Raw genomic sequence first — 23,876 nt, forward strand, 5'->3', positions numbered from 1 at the left:
ACGCAATTTTACTTTCATTTTACTGTGATGTGTTGCTCTCATTTACTCGGCAGTGCAGAAAGAAACGGTGTAAAGACACTGTAAAATGTATAGAACACACATGAAAGGTATAATAGTAAACAGTGTAATAGTTAACTGAACCTTAAAGAAGATGTATAATCCAAAATAAAAGTTTAGCAGGGTTAACCAAACTTTTCTTTGACCCACTGATTTTGAACAAAGCAACATAGTATTTTGATTTTGTGATGAGCTGCTTATATTCCTTTCTTATTCCTAGACAGTAGGACTATTCGTAATGGAGTTATTGACAAAATTGCGCTCTATAAATAAACTCTAATATAATATTAGTCTCTGATCCCTGGAGAGAGCAGACACGGCAGTCTCGCTCCACTGTATTAATGGGACAGAGCTTTCAGGGGGAGGGACCTCCTCTGCCTCCCTTTAAAGACAGTAGCCGCAGACAAGATTGCAGCCAGCTCACTGAGACACACAGACGAAGAGGTGGCAGAGAGTGTGCGGGCATCCATCCGTGTGAATCCAAAAAAAACAAAAACACACACTTGGGTGTAACAGTGTGAACGGGAGGCTGAGCCCAGAGGAGCACAGTGAGGGAGGAGGAGGGTGAGGAAGAGTCAAACAGAGACAGAGGAGAGAGGAAAGAGAGGGAGAGAGACATCCGAACGTGGAACAGGTTCTTTCTGCAGCCTTCGCACTCAGCCTCAGCAGACATGCCTAACTTTGCCGGCACCTGGAAGATGAAGAAGAGTGAGAATTTTGATGAACTTCTCAAAGCCCTGGGTAAGCCCTCTTCTCTCCCTTTCCTCAATCCCTTTTATAGTCCGAGCTACATCCCTGCATGAGGTTGACTATCCATCACATCATGTCCATGCAGAGAAAGGCTCCTCTTATTCTTTTGGAATGGCATGCCTGACTTCCAACAACATCATATTGTTGGGAAAGATCCATGGGAACAGGAGGCAGAGATCGAGGAGATGCTGCCGAAGGGAAACCCCTTGCCTCTACAGGAGATAAGAAACAGGGGATGCTAAATTCCAGCCTAAACAGACGTGGTATTGTTACATGATGAGGACGGGGGGGTGGACATTATTCATGTTCAAGCATTTAAGTAGGGCATGCATTAGCAATGCCAGGGGAGGTCTCTGGAGCCCAGTGTTGTTCTCCTGTCTCCTGTCTTTTTTCATTCTTTTTCACCCTTCTTAGTCTTAGCTGATGGCTGTGATGGTTTAGATTTAGACCAGTTTAACTGGGTCATTCAATTGTGTGGCGGCGTTTCGTCACGCCGGGACTGCTGAAACAGACAGGGCACTGCAAAAGCCTCGGTGCCTTTAGAATAATGTAGAAATCTTCGGGGAGAAGTCCCACTGTGAGTACACAGAGGAGCTTCGACAACTCTGTGGGAATTATTGACGACGAGCTGCATCACGATGCCCACTTTTTAGACACTAATTCTTCCAAATTAGGATGAAAATGTATGGGAGAAGTTTTGTGTTCAGTGAAGCTGAAACGATTTGTGCATCAATGTATCAGACACACATGCTTTCTGGATAAACACTCCCTCATAATTAACTCTGTTACAAACAAGAATTTCTTGAAGATATCAAATCCCATCAACCAAACCAAGAATTTATTCATCAGCCTAATAGATACAGAATTTTATTTTCTGTCCCAAAGCTTTATAAACACATTAAGTGACATGTCTCCTCTTTATGATGAACCTGGGCACTGTAGTAAATTTTTGGCCAGTCAGAAATACAGCTTCCTGTAAATGTGTTACAGTCCACAGATGAAAATGCAGTTTCTGTTTGACTAATAAAACTGCAGTATCAAACTAGCTGTAGAAAAAAACTACAGCTACTTCATTGTTTCAGTGATTAAAGTCATTTGATATGAAGCTACTTGTAAAGCTTTGGGTTCAGTGCCACAGACCATGGAAGTCAACACACTACCGCATTGTTGGTTGTGGTATTCAGATGATTTGTTGTCAGTAGGGACAATAATAATAACTTGAAGTGTTTGAAAAAGTTTTGAACGGCCATCCAAAATCCAGTTTACTTTGGCAGCTAGTATGAATTTATTAAAATTAAAGCTCTGAAGTCATTTTGAATGATTCTGATTCACAGAAGAAACCTTGCAAAACACACGTCTGCAGTGTCATGATCAAGTTATCATAGAGCAACAGCTGTTCCCATTTGATCTTAGAAGAAATCATTCATTGAGAGCCTCATCCAGTCATGAACACATCATACACATCTGCCTGATCAGATCACCATTTTGCTCTTGCATAAGGGCCCGGTCAATGAGAGAGGTCTGACGGGAAACTAATGTGGATCCCAGTGCCGCGCGGACGCCACTTTCCATTAACATCCTTATAATCACATGTTGACTCGAAGGTTCCCCTACAGTAGGAGGGGATCGTTATGTCCTGAGTGCAGAGCACCATGCAGAGTGAACAGAGCTGTAGGAACTGATCAGGCTCATCGTTTGCTAATTGAGAGCAGACATGTGTGTCTGGATTTGGATCAAACTATGCAAAAGAACGGCATTCTACATGCACGGTTTAACTGATGAGCCTTATGAAGTTAATGTCATGAAACTAAAAAATACTAATTAACGTTTCAGTTTAGGCATCAGAAAGAGACATTTATATCAGTGCCCAGAAAACATTATGATGAGCTACAGACTTCAGACCCTTCTTGATATTTCAGGGGTGGGGTCTTCACTCCTCTGCCTTGTTCTTCTAAACCATGACCTCCTGTTTGTAATATTAATTGCAAAGTAACCAGATCTTGTTAGATCATTATACAAAATGCTCTATAATCTAAAATCAATGCAAGTTGAGTTTTAAGAAAATAACATCTTTTTAGAGATTTGGATGAACTGCCTGGCTCAGTGATGCTCATGCATATTTAATGCTATAAAAGCACATGGCGTGATCCCTCAGATGATGGGTGGGGTCCAGTGAGCTGTTGCATTGTTATGCTTTTAATCCAGGGTGTCAACTAAGTAGGACCACAGTGGTTTTGGGATAGGACGGTGTCCCAAAATCACATTTTTTTTTATTTTGAAAACTGTGCAAAGTTGTGAGCTTTCTATAATTTCACCTCTTTGGTCAATTGGTAGGAGAGGGCAGTGAAATAAAAGATCCAGGACGTTGGCAGGACAAAAAGCCAGATGGCCTTGCAGAGTCAAACTGGTCATGCCAAAGACTTGTCACAAGCCGCGGTGTTGCCACGTGCAGGATCACCACTCTTGCAGGCATAAGACAAATGCAGTCAGCGAGCGCTGCCCTGCCCTGACATCCTTCAGACTTTGTTTCTTTTCCCTCTAGACGCGGCTAAATAATCCCTCACATGGATTTCAGCGCCAAAATTCCACAGATTTCTCCCAGTTTTGAGAAATAGTTGAGGTTTTTGTCAGAGCCACAGAGCATTTATTGTGTTTTTACTCCAAAACACACACATTTCTGTCATTCCTGGTTAAAATGTAAGCTTAAGTGGATGCTTAAACGCACAAACGCACCAATACAAGGACACATACGTACAGGCAGCATGTCTCACTATATTTGAGGGCTGAGCTGATAGAAGCTGGCATGAGGGCCTGGAGAGGACCGAAGGGTGCGGTCAAATGCATAATGGGAAATGGTTTGTTGTAAACATTAGCACCAGTGGAACTTAATTTTTTTTTTTTTTTTTACATTTTCTGTCTCTCTTATCTGTGTCATATGGATGTAGATTTGGATTGTTAATTAGTTTTTCCTCGAATGCCTGAAATCAGTTTTCTTTATTTTGTCTATATCTATATTTTGTGATTACTGTTTTACTGTACTATTTCATTAAGTCTGTCTTTGACCAGTAAGGTACTCCTTTAATAAAATCTTCAACTGTGTATTTGCTCAATGCACATTAAACTTATTATTATTATTATAATAACAGTGTTGCCCACTTAGCCAACATTAAGAACAAAACTAATTTAAAACAAAAACAGCCACAGGTGACGATCAGTTACATCCCCATGTGTATTTCATGCTAGAGAGAAATCCCACCAACCTGTAACTAATCTTGTTGAACGGTGAGACTGACCCTGAGACCTTGCTCTTTTGCACTGTTCGTTCAGGAGTGAACGCCATGCTGAGGAAGGTGGCTGTGGCGGCAGCCTCCAACCCCCATGTGGAGATCCGTCAAGACGGTGAGCAGTTCTACATCAAAACGTCCACCAGTGTGCGCACCACCGAGATCAACTTCCACATCGGCGAAGAGTTTGATGAGGAGACGGTGGATGGACGGAAGTGCAAGGTAGAGCTGCTGAAACACTTTGATGTGGCCATTTAAAAGTAGCGCAGAATGGAGGCAAAACTTCCAGACTTCATTGGCTCATTTTAGCTCTCAAACACCAAGTCACACATAACATTTTGAGCTTAATTCAAACATTCCTGTTATCTTGAGTTTAATTTTTTTTTCCTTTCAGCTATCAAGTTTTCCAACAGTGCAGAATATGCTATTAATAAGTCTGGGCTGCATGCAGAAACGGGGGACTCTGAAGTTAGACACATACATTAAAGGGGGAAGACTTAAATTAATGGATATGATAGAAGTTTTAATTTTGATTATATTAGTTGTTCGTTGAGGGTTGAGTGTTGAGTGTTGAGTGTTGAGGTTATTATTGGTTCCACCATGGTAACACCCTCAACAAAGTTGCATTAGAGTAGTATTAAACATTAAATCATTTCACATTAATATCACACAATTGGTGGCAGAAATGCTCTGTCCCCATAGGTCTAACTGTTAAAGTGTTGCCATTGACTTCAATGAGTAAAACAAAACCAATAGAAAACCACCACAATTAAACTGGTTTATAACTGACCCAAATGGTTTGTCTTTGTGCCCCAGTAAGCTAAGATACCAAGGTGAAGTAACACAAGTTGCTCCTTTCACACACTGACAAATGAGCCGCCGAGCTGCTGACATGACATATCAGAGAGAAGACGTCTCATTAGTCCTCTCTGTGCCCAGTTAAAACATTTCAGCAGGGATCAGTGTTTTGGGGGATTTCTTGTTGATTTAATGACAAAGGTAAAGTTTAAATAATAGTAACTGGTTTGTTTAAAGTATTCACACTGTTGCTGTCTGAAAAGGTGTTATGGTGATGAGATCCTACTCTGGGTGACGTATTATTGGTCTCACATATAATAATGTGATTACCATGTTAAATGTGGAGCGTGTGGACAGGTACAGTGAGAATCTAAACCAGTCAAAATCTCAGATCCCTGCAGCGCTGGTATTGAATTGGTTGATGGCAAAGTCAGTAAATCTTCCTCTGAACGACACTTTAATTCAGATGTCTAAATGAAGACAACATGCTATTGTTTCTGAGGGTTTAAATAAAAAATGAATAGCTCCCTGCAGCCTCATCATTTGGTATCATGCTCACGTCTGAGCAGACAGATTAAGGACAGCTGGAGTTTGGAAGGATGAGAATTTCTCTCTGATCCTCTCCAGACCCAGGGGGTGGATTCTCTCATCCTCATCCACAGTCAGAGCTCCTACACAGACACACACACCTGCCACTTTATTAGATACACTAGTTAAAACGAATATAATAGTCCTGCAGTAAATCTTTCTTCATGACTGTTATAGTGTTTAGTTCATGTTGAAACAGCATCAGAAAGGTGGTAATTAAACTGGACGATCATTATGGAGGATGTAGTGTGTGGTGCTGTTAAACTGGATTGAATTTAACACTAAAGTGTTTCTGTTATTTAACCTAGCCCACCGACTAATATGGGGCTGTTTCTGGGTTATTTAAAAACAAATATAAGAACATTTAGTGCTCGGCTGTTATATTAGAATGCATTTATTCTCACTTGTCCTAATGAACTGGCAAGCAAGTGCATACAGTCCACAAAACACTAAACACTAGAGATCTATTCTGCTCAGTAGATAAAAGAGTCCCAACCCTGAAATAACAGCATGTTCTGTTCTGTTACTTGTAATAAATTGGTTTCTCAGAAACCAGAGACGCCTCCTGATATGATCTCAACAGACATTTACGTCATCTGTTTAATAAATATGCAGCCTGTAAAATTAGCTAAAGTGGATAAAGTGGACAGATTATTTAGCCTGATTAGCATCCATCTAGAAACACATGTCCTCCCCACACCTGAACATTTGATGAATTTCTCATTGGTGTTGAAGCATATCAAGCGTATGATTTGTCTCATTAATCTACAGATTTCTTAATAATGAACCACAAACAGTATATCCCTTTAAATGTGTTACATTATATGGATAATGCTACTAATGTACTGCAAGTAGAGCTTTTTCTTCTTTATAACTGTTACTTTAATTCCATATATTGCACTGTCAGAACGCATGATGTCGCATTTTGACATAAGAATTCTTAAGGTGAATGTGAAACAAGGATGAAAATTATGCATTTAAGCATTTCCGTTCTGCTTACTAGGGAGTCAGCGCTATTCTGCTGAAATCCAAGCATAAAAATGTAGAATGACGTGTGAAAAATCTAAATTTGATAAGTAAAACAAGACCACATTCACCTTCTAGAGGCTGACATCTGTTTATCATCGTCCGCTTAGCAAGCAGAGGAGGGACACAGTGAATAAACACACTATATACAGTTCCTCAACAAGTTAACATGCAATCTAGCATCATCCTCTCAAAAGAGAGGCATGATAATTGAACAAAGCAAGAAGATTAAACCCAAGCTTTATATTTATATATTTATCATAAAGTCTCAAAGTCATTTTGGAAAAGGCATGAGATACTAACGAGAGTAAAGGGGGAAGAGTTTTCACATGTGACATACTGTGGGTTGTATTAACACATTTTTATGAAAAATCCACAAAAACAGTAACCATGTTTGCACTCACTGCTCAGTATTTTGCAGACAATATAAGCTGCTTCTTATTCGTGCATATTTTAAGTCTCAGTCAGTATCTTGCAGCAACTGTCATCCACAAGTGCAAATAGCTTTATGGAGAAAATGAAGTTTGGTGTCAGTGAGAGCTGTGCTGCGGTACATTCAGCCACCTCAATGTGCAGCGTGTTGCAGTGTAGCGGAGTTACATAACTGATGCAAGATGACAGTAGAACTTGTCAAGCTACTCTAGTCGCCGCATCGACCTGGGGTTTTAGGGAGATTCACAAGATCTTTGTCACGTGTTGAAACCGGCATTAATGTTAATCTATACCTTATTTTCAGATGTAGCACCCCTGCTTACATTTGTCAGTGCAGAACTGAAGTGTTCTTTAAATTAGCTTTATTTTACAGCATGGCATGAACGGGTATGTACAAGTAAAAAGGTCAGTGATTATAGATTTTCTGGAATAATCAAGTCAGATTTCCTTCATGTCATTTTAACTGATTACAGTTGCAGAGATGAATCAGTTTAGAGTCACAGACTGAGCTTTTAACATCTGAGAACTTAAACAAAACTTAAATAACAATGAAAATGTAGCAAAATTTAACATTTTAGTTGGTGCTGGATGGTGTTAGATTCATTCCAGAAATCAGAATTTATTACAATTATTAAATTATTGAAATCTCAAAATGACAACAGATTTATTATTGCTAGTATTAGGTTAACGTACCCTGCACCATTCATTTTTAAGTATATCTTCCACTGTGTGCCATTATATCTGATCTGTATTTCAGCGACTGTTATGCTGGTTAGCCATCTGTCTTTTAGCTTGATGGTTCAGGTTCAAGCCACTGACGTGTCTTAACTGCCTCAGGGCCGCTGCTCTAACCACACAAACATCCTTATTTTATCTTATTCCTACATTTCTCTTCCAAAAGACTACACAGCCGTCTGCTTCTATTCCCAGATGGTTAAGTGATAATTTACCGTCCACAATATTCATGCCCATGGAGAAGAAAATGCTGCACGTGGAAAAGGAAAATGAATAATTGCATGCATGGTCTAAATTAAGTCAACTTAATTCGGCCAGGAGCTGGAGGAACTGGAGACAGTGTGTGCATTTTCCTGAAACCACAATACCCCTGTGGGTATCTGCAGTACAGATAAGCGTTTGGACAATATTCGTGGAAATAACAAGTAAAACAGCACTTAATGTGCTTTATCAGAGGTCACCGGCTAAAATGTGAATTACCCTTCTCTTGTGTTTGCCTTTTGCTTTATGGTTTGAGCTACATGTTGCAGTCAGAGAGAACAGACACGACCTATTTCGGGTCCCAGGAGACAGCGTGGCTCCTTCTGTCTGAGCCCTGGGGCATGCTGGGTACTGGGCAGGGCTAGACGGCTCTCAGTGCGGCTTTTCTCCACATGAAGCCTCTGTGCGGGGAGACAGACGAGTCAAGTTGCCATCACACATTCCTCACAACTGTCTTTTTGGGTTTGAGCATCAGCATCACTGATGATCGTGTTTATGATACAACAGACTGCCATTAAATGTCAGGCTACTGAATGCATTAGATTGCTTCTCCTGCAGCACAGGAGATTTAATTAAAAAAAATGTGAATATGAGACATTCTCCAAACTGAGAGGAGTTGAACATAGTTGTATAATGTGAAAAGGTTAGTTTGCAGCTGTTAAACCTGTGATCCCACCTGTCCCCTAGCTGAAGAGGCCCATGCCAAAAAAAGCCGTTCATCCTTCCAAGCACTAACAAATCCACAATTAAATTAAAACAACATTTCAGAAAGTGTGTCTTGAGTGTAGATTTGGCGTGCAGCCAACCCTTTTTCTCATTTTGGATTAACTGTGTTTCACTGCTGGGCACCAGCCTGAAAGCCAAGAGTTCCTAAAAGAAGAAAAAAAGGACGTAGTTAGAGAACAGTGGCAGCATAAAACATAGGAGGAAACCAAGAGACAACATCATGAGTGAGGAGGAGGTGATGGAGGATATGCAACCTGATATTAAATATGGATTAGTTACTGCTGGGCTGCACAGCAGACTGAAAATATGCTATAATATTGACATTAGCGTCACACAAACCTGTTATGGAGACCTTTTGAAATTTTACACAACCCTAGGATAAATTATCTTTATAGTACAACACACCCAGCCTTCAGTTGTTTTTTTTTTTAATGTCCATGACCTTCTGTTAAAAATATCTGTCTAATAAGCTGTTAAATTTTCCCAGATGTTCACCAGTTAGTTGAGCACTGCCTCTGTCTGTTTTCAGATGCTGCAAAGAGGTAGAGGAGACTAGTGAGACTTTCAATCAGAACAGTAAACTCGTGGGCCAACAAACCAAAACACCGAGCTGAAAGGCACCAGTACGAATTGATGTGTTTTTTGTCGCCACAAACAACTGCTACAGATGTCTGTGAAGGTTCTCAGTCATCCAGGTCATGGTATATCCAAAAAAGGTTCAGAAAAGGCAACTGGACTTGTAGAGTTTTTTTTAGTTTGTTTTTCACCACTCATCCGAATAGCTTCTTCAGTTCTAGGGGACTGGTGGGAAGTCTGAGGTTTAAATAGGAACTCGTTATGTTAACAACCAAGTTTCAGGAGACTTCAGACTACAATAATGCAACTTTAACCTCACAAATACCACGAACAATTGTTTTTTTAGTCTGGAAGCATGACCAGCTTCCCAGCCCATATTTTTTTTTCTGCCAAAAATCTGGTCTGCGGTCGCTCTGCTCTGATCTGCCAATCCAATCAAAACGTCTGGGTGGGCTACATGTGGTGATGGACACAAGACTAACAGCAGCAACCTAGTCATGCATCTGAGCACCATGGAGTTGATTTTTGTTTACAACTAAATCGCTTTATTTGGTTATAGGACTATCTGGTTGTGTACAGAGGTATTTTCAGTTCCCCAAACCAGACATGCTTGTGTGTTACCAGACTCGTATAAGAAAGATAAGAATTGAGTCTGGCTATACCGTTTTTCTTTATTTATTTTTTTATTTTTTTACTGTTCTGCACTGCATACTTTGTCTGGATATAATATTGAGGCTGTAGTCGTCAACAACAAGCTTATTGTCGTCTTGTGTGCAATCACACGCACGACTGGAGCTGAACCTGCAGGAGGCAGCGCCCACTGACACTGGCACATGTGCTGAAAGGGCCTGAGGAGGAAGAGGAGGAGAAGGAGGAGGAGGAGGAGGAGGAGGAGGAGGAGGAGGAGGGGGTTGGCGTACTCTCAGGTGGAGCAGGTTGGCAGAAAAGGCCTAAGTGGGTTTTGGCCGAGTCTGGCTGCACCCGTGGTTAAAGGGATTACACGGTGATCTGTGCCTGGCGAAGAGCAAAGGGCTGATTAACACTGCCACAAGGTTAAAAAGCTCCAGCTAATCTGTGTGAGTGGGGTGGGATCTAACTTCCAGGAGGGGAAAGTGATAAGGTGTGTCCTGTCAGTAAACAGGAGGCAACAAAGAAGCAGACAGTGGACTGGCTTTGATGGATAGAGGTGTTTAATTCTGAGTGGAAAAATCTCTAAGAAAGACGTGGGTTTGTGTGACAGCTGAGGTTGAACTTTGCTGAAAAATATGTTTTGAGGGATAATACAGTGCTGCAACATTTTCATCTGAAAACCTTCTCAGACTCAATTTCCAGAAAGCAACAAAGTCACTTCCAGGCAAAATGACTAATGTAGTCTTTTAACGCAACTGGTTGCCATAGAGACAGACGACTTTTAGCTACGAGGCTACACAGAGGCACAGGGGCCAGACGTGGAGTGTGCATGTCACAGATAGCATTCACTAAAAAGTCTTGCGTTGTGTATTTTACAAACATGTTCATCCGTAGCTTTTGAAGAAGTTCGGCGCATAGATTAGATTAAAGTGAGGATGTATTTTCAGATCAGAGCGCTTGAGATTCAAGTGTGATTTCTCTTCTTTTGACAGCGTGTCATTTAGCACAGAGAGGCAGGAACAGGCCCGCGGCAAACAACAGACAAATATCTGGGGTGGCTGGATAGACCAATTCCTCTGTACTGCTTCCATTATTCACGGAAGGCAAGATTTAATATTCACAGTTTTTATTCATCCAAATTTGATTGATTTCTACCTTTTCAAATTAGATTTAGGGTTAAAATTAGGTTTGGTAGGTTAAACAGACCAAATCATGACTTCACATCCTCATGCTTATTGTGTACAGCATTTCAACAGACTTTAACTGAAAAATGTTCCTGGGGTTTATTTTCCATATGTTGAGGACAATCAGCGTCAGCTACATGATTTTAACAATGTTTAAGAACATTTATATTGTTAGCACAGATAAAGTTATACATACACTTACATATCTTACATATGTCCAGGGAAGTGAATACATTTGTCCATATCCCTAAACTCACCATTGCTTTCCTTTTAAGACACAACTGAACACAACACACACTGACCCAATATCAAAGAACTACCGGCAACAAAGACAGACTGTAACGTCACCTTACATCACCCGTGTCTGGGTCACTTGTTCACTTGAACACAATGCAAAGACTACAATCAGTGACCAGTTAGTGCATACTGCATGTTAGCGCCTACTTGGTTGCACGGGCTTCATGTGGTGATGGACAGAGGGGTAACAGCAACGTAGTCAAATGGCTGCTGTCAGACAAGCAAGAGGTTTGCTGTTGTGTGTGTCATAAAAGATACTGACGGTAAAATAACTTTAAAGGTTGAACAGTTAACAGCCATTAATGTTACGTTTGGAGTTGTTAGGTGGAACCCAAACGCAGGACATGCAGGGAGGCAGAACCTGGAAACAAAATGACTTTAAATGAAAACTCACAAAAGGCGCTGCAGGGTATGCAAGTAAAATCCAAATCCAAATCCAAAAACAGGCGAGGACCAAGACAAGAACTCAGAAACAGGCCTGACAAAGGGAAAGGCAGGGTTATATATAAACTCACACACAAGGGCTTATGGAATAAGGACAGACAGGCGAGACCAATGATAGAAGGAGGACGAAGACAGATGGCACAAGGCACAAGGCAAGACAGTAAAACTTGAATCCAACAAGAAAGCTGATTACAAAATAAAGCTGAAAACATAATAAAAACATTAAAAACTCAAAACCATGACAATTAAGGCATTTGTGGTAATCCATTGTCACTTAAGGACTTTCCATTTGCGTCCAGAAGTTTTTTTTCTCTCTGTATCAGTTGAAACACGAACCATAATGGAATCTCAATTGAGTGTTACCAGACTCCTATTATAATAATAATTCAGTCTGGCTATGGCAGGTTAATGGTGAGATAGAAAGAGATACAGACTGTGATTCAGAGCTGGCCTCTCCTGCATCATACGCATTAGGTCGTCGAACGTTTTTTCATTCCAGCTGACCAGGTCACAGATGTGTCCCTCGGCTCTGTATATTGTAGAGAAACATGGACATATGAATTGCAAGGTCAGCTGTAGTTTTCTAGATGGTCATTCTTAATTCCTGACTATCTAAAGATTAAAACCTGGTTGACATGGAATTTTATAAGATAATGGTCGTGTTGCAAACACTGTAGGCAGTAAACACACCCTCAAACACGTTAAATGCACCCTGAGGAATTTGTAATTCCCTAATAAGCGCATAATAGATCTTTTTCAGATGAGTCAGAGAACCAGCATTTACGTCAGCCCGACCTCCCCTAAGTGGAATGCAGCCATCATTAATACACCTGCTGGTGCATGTCAAAATGTCTGTTTTGAAAACAGACTATTCCCTAGCAAAAATTATGATCAATAATTTGGCACAAACTTCAGTGTATTTAGTTGTTATACTTCCAATAAAGTAATCCCAGTTATTCTCTTGTGAAGCACATCAACTGATAATGCAGCGATGAAAGGCGTGATTATTCATAAACAGATATGAAGGTGGTGGCTTTCTAATTTTTAAGGTTTTCTCTATGTTCTCTTGAATGTCTCTTTCAAGCACTGTGGAACACAAGTGTTAGACGAGTGAAATGTCCAGTTAGAACCGTAACTTCTCATGGGAATCCACCATTCATCATCAGCTGGTACCGTCTGATCATTTTTAAATTGTCACTTTCTTCACCAAAAAGAACTGATTCAGTTGGTTTATTGAGAAAGTGTGCTTCACTGCCTGAAGCTACTGGAAAAAGAGATGAGCAGACACTGACATTAGAGAGATAATGTGATCAAACTGTGGGAAGAGGTGAGCCCAAAAGAGAGAGTGTGTTATTTCAGGCCCTGGAAGAGATGCTGTGAAATCCAACATAACGACTTTAAACCAAGCAGGAAATTAGATGTTCTCCTAATCTTCAACGCACTGTTTGCGTCTGATAAGCAACGAGAGACCGAACCCAAGCCAAAGGCAGTGTTCTTATAAGTAAAAAGCTACTGAAAAAGATAACGGTCAAACAAATGCTGTGGAAACAGAATGAATCAGTCTTGGTCTCAAATGTGTGTGTGCACATGCACTCTGGATAAAAAAGTGTGAGAATTTCTCGGTGGCTGAGAAAATCCATCCATGTCAGAGGCAGAGACCGATGCTAGGGCTAAAATAAAGCCGTAGCTAATTGACTCTCAGGGCTCTGGCTTTATTAGAAGAAAAAAAATTCGGAGGGGAAGCTGTAGAAAAGCCCTGCTGTTCAACTTGGCATAGACCTCGGACGGCGGCCTACAGGGACCCACGGTGGCTTACCTTTGATATGGTGATTAAGATTTGCCTCTGAGAAACTGAGGCTGCTGCTTCACCCACAGCTGAGCAGTGGTGCTTGTTAATACAAAACAGTACAAATGATCAAACACACAGTCTGTAAGCAACATCGCAGCTTTGTTACAATATGCAGGAAAACCATAATGGGTTTCATGGTGAGGCTGCCCAGCTTTAATTTAGTTGGATTTTAATGTTGAGTTGGATGAAACTGTGACAGCTTTGATCAGGGTTTGGCATATGATCTCTGGCTTAAGAAGCTATGTTGAAAATGAAAATACAGCTGGATGCTTTGAGAGCAGACACATTTCAGCAGTGTGGGAAACATAATCAGAGTCAGACAGCAACATGAAGAGAGAAAATGTGAAGAACAGACTTCAGGACTTAAATTAGATATAGACATGAGTCATAGACTGATATTTCTCTTTCTTGAGATAGCTAAGATCATCAATAAAATGCTTACATGTCCATTAAATATAGAGACTGATTTGAGACCTTATATTTGAGAAGATATGAATGGTAGTCAATGGTGAGAGACAGATCATTCCCGGTTTTAGCATCTCCGGGTGGTTTGTGAATAGAGAAAGTTATGATCAATTAATTTCTGTGACTTTTGGGTGTGCAACGTATCTAGATACAGTATGTATTTACAAGTTTATGGCAATCTATGACTTTCTTAAGTTGCAACTGACACACATCATAGACAGGAACCAAAAAATATTCATCTCTTGCCACTGACCGCCATGCATTTACATTACAGGACTCTGATTCTCCAAATATAAAACATGGGAGCATTAGGTTAGATTGGGACAAAGACTCAAAAAGAGGAAACCTTGTGTTGGTCATTTGTTCCTACTAACTCTAAAATACATCTTATAAAATTACACATTTTTATACCACTTTTTGTATGGAAAAAATAAAAAATAAAGTTAAGAGAAACTGCTTGTTGAGTTTTAAGGCCTGGCCAGACAATCTTTTTGCTAAGCAAAGATAAGCTAGCTATCTCCAGGCTCCCCTTCTGTACTGAATGGACAAACACTACGTGTCAGTCTTTGAATTGTATTTATGGTCAGAAAATGAATGAATGAACTGTATTTCCAAAATATCTAATTATCCCTCTCAATATGAAGCTGTTGCAATGGAAGAGAGTTAGCATAGCATAGCATGCAGACTGGAATGGGGAGAATACAACTATCCAGGCTGTGTTTGAAGAGAATATGCCTACAGCACTCAGTTTATTTTTATATTTTAGTATGGATTAAAGAAATTAGATATCATGTCTTTAACAATAAACATGATGGAGGAGCCAGCCCATTTCCCATCTTTACGCTAGGACAAATCACCACTACTTCATATTTAACTGACAGATATGATATCTTTCTTCCCGCCTCAGCAAGTGTAGTTCTCAAAATGTCAAACGAACAGCTTTTGTGATCTGTAGACAGTTGAGGTAATGAAATACGAGGGCAGTTAATGGACTCTAAGCTGACCATAATGATAGATCCACTCCATTAGCAGAAATTAGCACCACAGGGTGACTTTGGTCATGAACTTTTATGAATTCTCAACCCTCTGAGAGGCTATTTGAGTCAGTTCCTTCAAGAGAAATTAGTCCCAAAGACAAAGTCTGACTAATCCTGTTGAGGTAATTTGAAATATCATTGAAACGAATTAGCAGACCGAGACCTTGTCCGATCAAAGTGCTTAAAGAGGATTTAATGTTTTTTCTACTCAGTCCGTTATAGAATGAGATTGCTGACGTATGAGATTATATTTCTTTGTTCATTATGTTTTTTGTTTTAAGTTAGGTTGTACTGTACTGAATATACACTACACTATATATGAATTTATTTTCACTCCAAAACCAAGGACATTAATGTACTCTTCTGGACAGGTTTTCTTCATGTGATCTGCAGGGATCAGCCCCCATGCCATCCAGTGTCTGTCTTTGAAAAAAAAATGCTAATAAATAATAACTTTATATGAATTTTTTTTAACTTGTAACAAATCAGCTTTGAGAAGTCATGACTGGTCTTAAAACAGCTGTAACTGGGTGTGTTGTTAAAGCAAACCAAACATCACCTAAGAGTGTTACATGAGGGTATACCTTGCAGATCCTCATGGTTCTGATCTTACCGCCCTGTTGTCCCTCCTCCTGCAGAGCCTCGCCACCTGGGAGACCGAGAACAAGATTCACTGTCAGCAGACTCTGGTGAATGGCGATGGCCCCAAAACCTACTGGACTCGAGAGCTGAACGGAGATGAGCTCACACTGGTGAGCGCACAGCAATGAGTCATCTTCTCACTGAAAGCATCTTAATAGATCACAAGATTCTACAAAAGCTCTGAAATAGCCTGATGAATTTCAATTTCTGGCTGGGCTAAACAAAGACAAGAGAGGAAAAAAAGGGTTGCAGTGATCTTCTTAAAGTTGTTTTAAGTAAAGCTAGAGAATGATCTGATGGGCAGCTCATCTGTATGGTTTGCCTGTTCCACGACTTGTTCTCATGGAGACCCAGAAGACATCAGATGCATGAAGATGGAGCACTTACTCAACTCGGTTTGAGAAATAGTTAATGAAACAAGGCAGGGAGTGTATATAGTCACCCTGGAGATTCATCCATAAAGGAAATGAGAGAGGCTGTTGCTCAAGGAACTGAGCTTTCATCCACCCCATGGAGAGACGTGAGAGGGGAACAAGAGGAGCTGCTCGGCTGACATTGCAGTACTTTCCCCTGTATTTAACCAGATTAATACGGGTAGGAGTCAATGGGTCTAAAGCCCCTCTAACCAAGTGCAGGGGAGAAGTCTAAGACCAACGTAAATGGCAAAGAGTTCTCAGGGACTCAGAGGCTTTCTCCTCTCAGTCTTCAACACTCCCACGCTCTACGTTGTTGTTCATCGAGATTTTATAAGATGATTGTCCAAAAGACACAACAATATAGAAGGCTTAGATGCTAAAAAAGGCATCACAGGATGTTTGCATAGCTTTATATTACATGCCAGAAGCAGGCACTTAAGCAGAACAGATTTATTCAAATCTTCACTTACATATTATTTCACTTTAAGCTCCTCATTGTTAGGACTGACTAGCCATGAGGGAAGAACACATAAATCGTCCTCTGGTGTCGAGGTGATAAAAGCAGAAGGTGTTACAGCGCCTGACCCTCTGGTGACACTGTAGGCCCCGATGCCCTGGAGGAGCTGAAGCGTTCATGCACTGATGGAGATCGATCCGGCTGAGCTGTGACAGCAGCTAGGTTTCTGAGTTTCTCGGCTCTTCTCACCTCAGTCCTCCCTGCATCCCGTCCCACAACCCCAGCACAACCATCACAGAGTCTCAATTCTGAATACTGTATTTATATTCCGCAAAACCCGCATGAAGCCACATTAGTCCATCCCACTGGTATGAAATTGGCTCAGTGCATGCATATGTTGTTACCTTGGAAACATTAACCAGCAGATCTTGTCGTGCCAAGGACAATAAGCTGTTTCTTGTGAAAAGAGGTGAAAATTTTAGTTTGAGAAATCAAGAAGTTCAAACTTAAACAGCCCCATAAGTCAAATTATGTTGTCAAATTTAATTAAATACTAGAGAATATTCTCTTGTTCTTAATCAGTCGTTTTGATGCTACTTTGTACTGCAACACCACTGTTTCAGATTCCACTCAACCACATCTACTTGTAAGCAGCAGTTAGCAGTCACTTTATAAAAGCTTTAAAAAAGATATCATGATATTATGAACTATACAAATACAAATTGGCATACGTTAAAGTTTAGTCACGTGACACTGTAAAGTATATAAAATCAGCTCCGTCAAAGTCAGCATAAGTGGTACTGATGAATGGTCTTTCTCTTACACACACAGTGACACATCTACCTATAAATTCACACAGACACATACACAAAGACATAGCTGAGCACTGGGAGCAACTCAGAGTTCAGTGGCTCAAGGACACTTCAGCATGTAGTCCACGTGCCAGGGATCGAACCGCTAACCCTCTAGTTCGTGGACAACCCACTCTACCCTGTGTGGCTCTGTGCTGCCTATATTACTTTCAAAGTAAGAGTTATATACCGTACTGTTCAGTCAGAGGCAACAAATTAACTTCAGCTAAGATTAGTAACATAGTTTTAGTCAAAGCTATTTTATACGTGTGTAAATATGTAATCGAATTTCTCAAAATCAGCCTAAATATCTTCTACTACCAGCTCATGAACTTCACAGCACAAAACATTAACAAATAAAAAAACATATTTTCAAATGATTCAGCATGTGATACTAATCACATGATAAATACAGAATCATTAAAATCTTGGATTACTTTTAGCATCTCGAGATGTCCCAGACAACCTCTTTCTCTGGGACAAACGTCTGGAAATGTCAAATCCAACACTGTCTGAATCTGAATTATATCTGTTTGCAAAAAAGACCCCAGACACAGAGACGACGCAGCAGTCGCAGAGCTTTAGCTCTAAGCTCAAAGCAGGGCCAGCGATCATAAAGCGACGGTCTGATTGTGCGTGGCAGTTCACACTGTAAGTGGGGCACATTTCCATATGATTTGCATGATGCGTTTAATTGGTTTAGTCTGAAAACACTTTGAGAGAAAAGTTGTGTGGATTTTTTATTTATTTTTTTCTCCAGCTGCATCACCCTGAAATAAAATCAGAAAGGGTGAGATCAGAAGACTGGGCTCAGGCCTGTATATAAATCCTTCACCAAAAAGTTTCCTTGGATTTCATCATCACTATTCTGTGGGATGACCTAGATTGTGATGTTGTGCCACATACATCATTGTTTGACAGTTCTGATGTTGGGTTATGGTCTGATGTGAGGGTTTAAAATTCCCCCACATTAAATATGTGAAAGTATTTCATGCACACATTAAATATCAGTGATTGAATAAGTAACAATCAAAGTTAAACCTTTATTTCGAGTCCAACAGTATGACACTTAGTTACCATGCTGTGTCAGAACTGTGTGGCTGGGGCTTATTCACATTCCCTTTACTGGCCTACTGTGTATGTGGAAGTAAAACAGTACACCACTTTATACTGTGAAAACTACAAAGGCTAATCACCATCACATGACTGAAATTGTCTTTTTGTTTATTCCAGACTTTTGGGGCCGATGATGTTGTGTGCACACGGATTTATGTGCGGGAGTGAAGTCTTTCAACCTACATCAGGACGAGGCAGGAATCCAGCTGGGCCGCAGCTCGTCTAAACCCAACAACATTCTGTCATGCTAACACGCTAACGCATTTGCAAAGTATCCCGTGTAATCTCTCTGCATCAATCTGCGTAGTCTCCAAAAACCATAGCACTGTCTCTATAATCTGGTTCTTTGTAGTGAGTATTGTGTCTGCAGTTCAGTAGCTGGATATCTCAGTGTCCGTATCTGCAACCCTGGTGTCAGCTGTTTACATAGCACTTAGTCATTATTTGCATCAATCAAGTGTTCATGTTTGACGAGAGGAAAAAATAAAATATGGAAACCATGGTATCTCAGCCTGTTTCTTCATTAAATGAACTTATGTAAAAGGTGCACTACAGATCATCACTCCATAGCACCCCTAGTGGTTGAAAACTCCACAGAGCATCTTTAAATGAAAACCAGATAAGTTCAAATTTCCTTCTTTATCTTAAAAACAGAGCAAATCACCTCATGCTGCATGCTGACCCATAGTTTCCTCAGTATTAAAGAGTAACTGGACTAGATTAATATGGCTCTGACAACTGGTGGCAACGACCTGCTTTTCAGGTGCAGCAGTGAGGCAGCACCGCACTGAAGTACTTTGTGATGTCACACGTGGTTGTGATCATAAGTACAGCAATATCACACCTTTACACATCCATCAGTGGTATCGGGCCAAGTAGCAAGTGTTGAAAACTGTCTTAAATGGTCACTTGAGGCCTACTCCAAAACTGAGTCAGTGCCCACAAACCTCCATGTTAATGCCTCCATTTCTGTATGCTAACAAAGCAGAAGTAAACAAATTTACTGCCTGATACAAAAAACTGTTCTTGTCTCCCCATTGATGACAAATATACCAAGATGAATTATTATATTATTCACCAGTTTAACTTGGAATGTAGTTATGTATACTTTAGGACATGGCCACTTTGAGTGGCATGTGCGTGCCATCACATCTGGCTAGTTGTCACTTCACCGCTTTACTTATTTTTGAATTGGTCAGGAGTTAGGCTGAGTGAGGCACTGCCAAGATGGCGATGACCAGAGCCACCACATTGAGCTTCAAAACTAAACCCGCTCTTCCAAAGATCCTCAGGTTGAAAACTCCTCATCCCATCATGCTCCAGTCCCCTATCCCTTCCGTTATTCACCACCTTCTCTACATTTTTTATTATTATTTTTTTTTTTCAGACCCTTCAGATAAGAACATACTGGATTTGCATGAGGATCTTGATTAATTGAGTCAACTTTTCACGGAGACAGACGGCACAAGTTCTTTCATTCTATGCAACAGGAATTAAATTATGTGGAGAAACTTCTTATATGTTTTGGAAAATGTATTTTGGAATTCAATCAGAAGTTAGTGTGAGGTAAATGAGGACATTTCTCATGTGACTTCGTCATGCAGAGGCAGTGTTGTTGGGATACAGCAACACTGTGTTCACACTCTTTTGCTTCAGTCTTTTGAACTTTCTCAATTAAGAGGTCCTTAAATACAAATCCAATGAAGAGCATGACAGAGGAGCAATATTGGAGCTTTTTTCCGCACTAGTTAGAACATATGGCTAGTGGGATTGGTGGGATCAGTACCTAGCTCACTATTAAGGTTGTAGGCTAAATGTATTGACTGAACCTGAGGTCTAAGTGAAAGGTTAGATGGAGCGTAGGAGAAAGGCTGCTTCTCTACATGTCCATCAATCAGTTAGACGATGTTATTAGTTCATTTCACTTTAAACACACTTTTATAAACCGTATACTACAGGGAAGATGATCCCAGCTGACCACAGGGACTGGTATGAATCATAGGGCAGATATTTTGTGAAAATGGAGAACATGACTTAGCACCAAACATGGCACCAGAGTTGTATTTCTGGCCGGCTCGAAGGGGGTCAGACGAACAGATGCTAATACAGTGACAGGAAATTATTGCACTATTATACTATAGTCCAAACATTTCTGCAGCTGTCTAAAGAGAAACTAAATCATCAGTGAAAGAGAGTCCGTAATTTACATTTCAATGGCGCTACTGTACATTGTAAGGTTCAGTTCATTGTTGAGCTGACCAGCACATAACGTCGCTGACCCACTCACTCTCACTGCTCTTATAGCGTTGTTTCAAGCTGCAGCAGGAACCAAGCTCTGGGAAATCCTCCGTATGCTACCTACTCAGCACCAAAATACCAGACAGACAACTAGCCGGCGAACAAAGCAGGTCATTTAAAAAGCTCAAGAGCATGAGGTTTCCCACAGGACACTAAAAACAGAGCTAGAAGAGAGTGAATATTGGGTGTATGTTCATCAGAAATCCGTTATTGTTTGTTTAAACCTCCTCTGATGAGCTAAATGTGTTTTTCCCAGAAAGGCTTTTAAAGCCACAAAGCTTGAGGCAAAGATAACAGGCTGGCTGAAATGTATTGGCATTTCACACAGTTTGTTTCAAATAGATGGCGAAACCAAACATTTTTTATGTAGAGTGTGATGTGGCTGAATTTCTTATAAATCTTGGTTTTAAATGCTTCTGTGCTGAAAGCGGCTTTGCTTTAGTTTTGTTCAAACTGTGTTTCAGTGCTGCTCAGGAGCTAATTTATTGTTGGCTGCCTGAGTCAGGCCTTGCACTACCAACATACAAATCTTTCTATTGAAAAACCATTGGGGAACTTATTCAAAGACACTTCCCCCAAGCAGGTGCACAGCACATGAGTCTATAGCCAACCCAGCCTCAGCCTCGCAGCGGTAAAATGTGTTGCAGCCTCACCAGTGGTCAGAGGCTTTGGCACGGACTACAGTCCTCTCTTCGGGGAGGATATGGCGAGAAAGTGGCTCGACATCAAAAACAAAAAGCAAATCTGTCTTTGTCCTTCACGGCTGCCAGGGATTAAAAGGTTGTCTTTTCAGGGCTCGGCCTTGCGAGGGCTCACACAGCAGCACGGGGACTGTTCCCATTTCTCATCGCCAAGAAAGACTGCTAGGGCGAGCCGATGCCACCCTTGCTTTTTGACCTGGTATCCCGTGAAAGAATGAGTTTCCTTCTGAGTGCACTACAATGCTCCGGGAAGCAAGGGCCAGGGCGCGCGCCTGCTGTGATGTTAATTTAATGACGAGCTGCTGTTCAAATGGCGGGTCCAAACAGCTGAATAAAGGGATTGTTGTGTTTTTGCTCCATTTTGTAAAGAAGGGGGCCCCTCGGCCCGTCTTTCTGCTCTCTTCTGGGCAAACAGTGAAGCCTCTGTGAGTACGCTGAAGTACAGTGCGGCTTCCTAAAGTAAAAAAATGAAGTTTCCCTCCTCTTCTCCGCTTGGTGCTCCTGTTTAGCTCCTCACAGGACCTGAGTGGCTTTGGATGTTTTGCTGAAAAAGGCTTGTTGAATTTACTACACACTGAGACTTCAGACTAAAGAGAGCACACTTTCCCACAATTTAAATCTAATTGGTTTGGCCAGCAGTCCCATTAGTAATCAGACTGTATACAACAAGCTAATTGCTGAGATTTGGGAATGTGACAATAATATTAAAAAGAAGTCTGAATGAGAACGTTGACCCACGGTGCCCTGCTCGCTGTAGGTCTGCATGCACATACTAATGAGGGTTGTTGCCTCCATTCTGGATGTGCTCACTTTCAGTTGTCCTTTCATGACAAGCACATTATAGTAATATGGGGCTGAGAGGTAGCAGCTTGGTCATGCTGGATTTTTCTCATAATGCTGACATGCATATTTTCCATGTGCAATATTTTAGCTTAGCATTTCAGCATTCTACCAGCTATTAATTAACACTATTATAACTCCAACTGATGGAACTGTTATTCATTTTGCTGGGTTTTGGGTGGGTTTCTGACCAGAGGTATAGCATTTAATGCTGTGGGCGACATGAGCATCAGTGTTGAAATATGTGTAGCAAGAAACGTAGCCACAGGAGGAGGCAGGTATAGGATGCAAAATAACTTATTTGAATATAAGAAAGGTGCTGCAGCGATAGGCAGGGTAATACACACAGTCCAAAGTCCAAGCAAGCGATAATCCAACAGAAGTGCCGAAAAACTATGAAATTAAAAAACAAAATTCCACAACATGGTGACAAAAACCTGAGGAACAAAAAATACCGGGAAACACAAGGATACATGAACAGGTATACCCAGTGTACGAGAACATCTGAACAAAAGACTGGGACAAAGACACAGCTATATATATACACGAAGGCCAACGAGGCACAGGTGAGACTACTGAGGGAGGAGCACACAAGAAGAAACCAATAGATAATCACAGAGGAGGGAAAAGACAGACAGGAAGTAAAGCAAGACACGAAAGAAACTTTTAAAATTAAAAGGAGAACCTGTAACTAAAATTGTTCAAAACTTGATCTCACGAAGAAACAGAAGGGCTCAAAAATCTGCTTAAAAAAAATAAATAATTCAACTGTCATGGTGGCATTTCATATAAATCATAAATGTCAACAACATGGCAAAAGAACAGTCGGGTCGCTAAAACCAGTATGATTCATGCTGTGGGGAAAATAAATGCACTGCAATCAGTCAAGGAGTCATTTTAACATTTAAGTCTGGACCAATGCGGTGCACTGACAATGCAGTTAATATGGCTAATAAAGAAGTGACTGACTGGATCATTTGAGGCCTTCTAGACAACTGAACCAAGTGAATTTATAAACACGCATAACCAGACTTGTCAAAGCAATAACAAAACTGTGTGATATTACTCAATAACCATTAAAACTTGATGGATTTTTGAGGAACCCATGCAAATGCATCCATCTATATAATAACACCAAACACAAAGGACAAGCAACCTGACAACCCAACGTTTGCAAATGCTTTAATCAACCATTTACAAACCTTGCTGAAGGTGAATGACAGAAATATTTACTTTGTCGTGCCATGACTCTTCTAGATGTTGCACAGTTATGCAGTGTAGGATTCAAAATGATCAGAACATGCAAATTAGCGCGCTCGTATTCAGCCCTGGAGGGATGGCGCTGACTAACCCCCCACTCTGGTAGTGAAGGTGTATCATGCAGTACAAACTTACATATGAACACAGAGTGAGGTA

General features: G+C 40.7%; 2 protein-coding genes across 2 annotated transcripts in view; one reads left to right on the forward strand and one right to left on the reverse strand.

The window, feature by feature from the left end:
- Positions 1-23,876, reverse strand: part of LOC311496176 (uncharacterized protein) — a gene marked incomplete at its 3' end in the record, with an annotated part of 351,079 nt that overhangs the window by 103,952 nt on the left and 223,251 nt on the right. The window lies entirely within an intron of this gene.
- On the forward strand, positions 448-19,135 carry crabp1a (cellular retinoic acid binding protein 1a). The gene is made up of 4 exons (XM_084555174.1): positions 448-798; positions 4,135-4,313; positions 15,778-15,891; positions 18,739-19,135. The coding sequence occupies exons 1-4, from the start codon at positions 729-731 to the stop codon at positions 18,787-18,789; spliced, it is 414 nt and encodes a 137-aa protein (XP_084411300.1). The 5' UTR covers positions 448-728; the 3' UTR covers positions 18,790-19,135.

This window comes from Chelon labrosus, assembly GCF_963514085.1.
Source record: "Chelon labrosus genome assembly, chromosome: 11".
Classification (NCBI taxonomy): Eukaryota; Metazoa; Chordata; class Actinopteri; order Mugiliformes; family Mugilidae; genus Chelon; species Chelon labrosus.

What these genes read in the sequence shown, in the direction of transcription:
- crabp1a (XM_084555174.1), top strand. Translation starts at nt 729, where the DNA reads ATGCCTAACTTTGCCGGCACCTGGAAGATGAAGAAGAGTGAGAATTTT. An exon ending in TGAACTTCTCAAAGCCCTGG is followed by an intron (nt 799 to 4,134) that starts GTAAGCCCTCTT and finishes CTGTTCGTTCAG; the next exon opens with GAGTGAACGCCATGCTGAGG. An exon ending in ACGGAGATGAGCTCACACTG is followed by an intron (nt 15,892 to 18,738) that starts GTGAGCGCACAG and finishes TGTTTATTCCAG; the next exon opens with ACTTTTGGGGCCGATGATGT.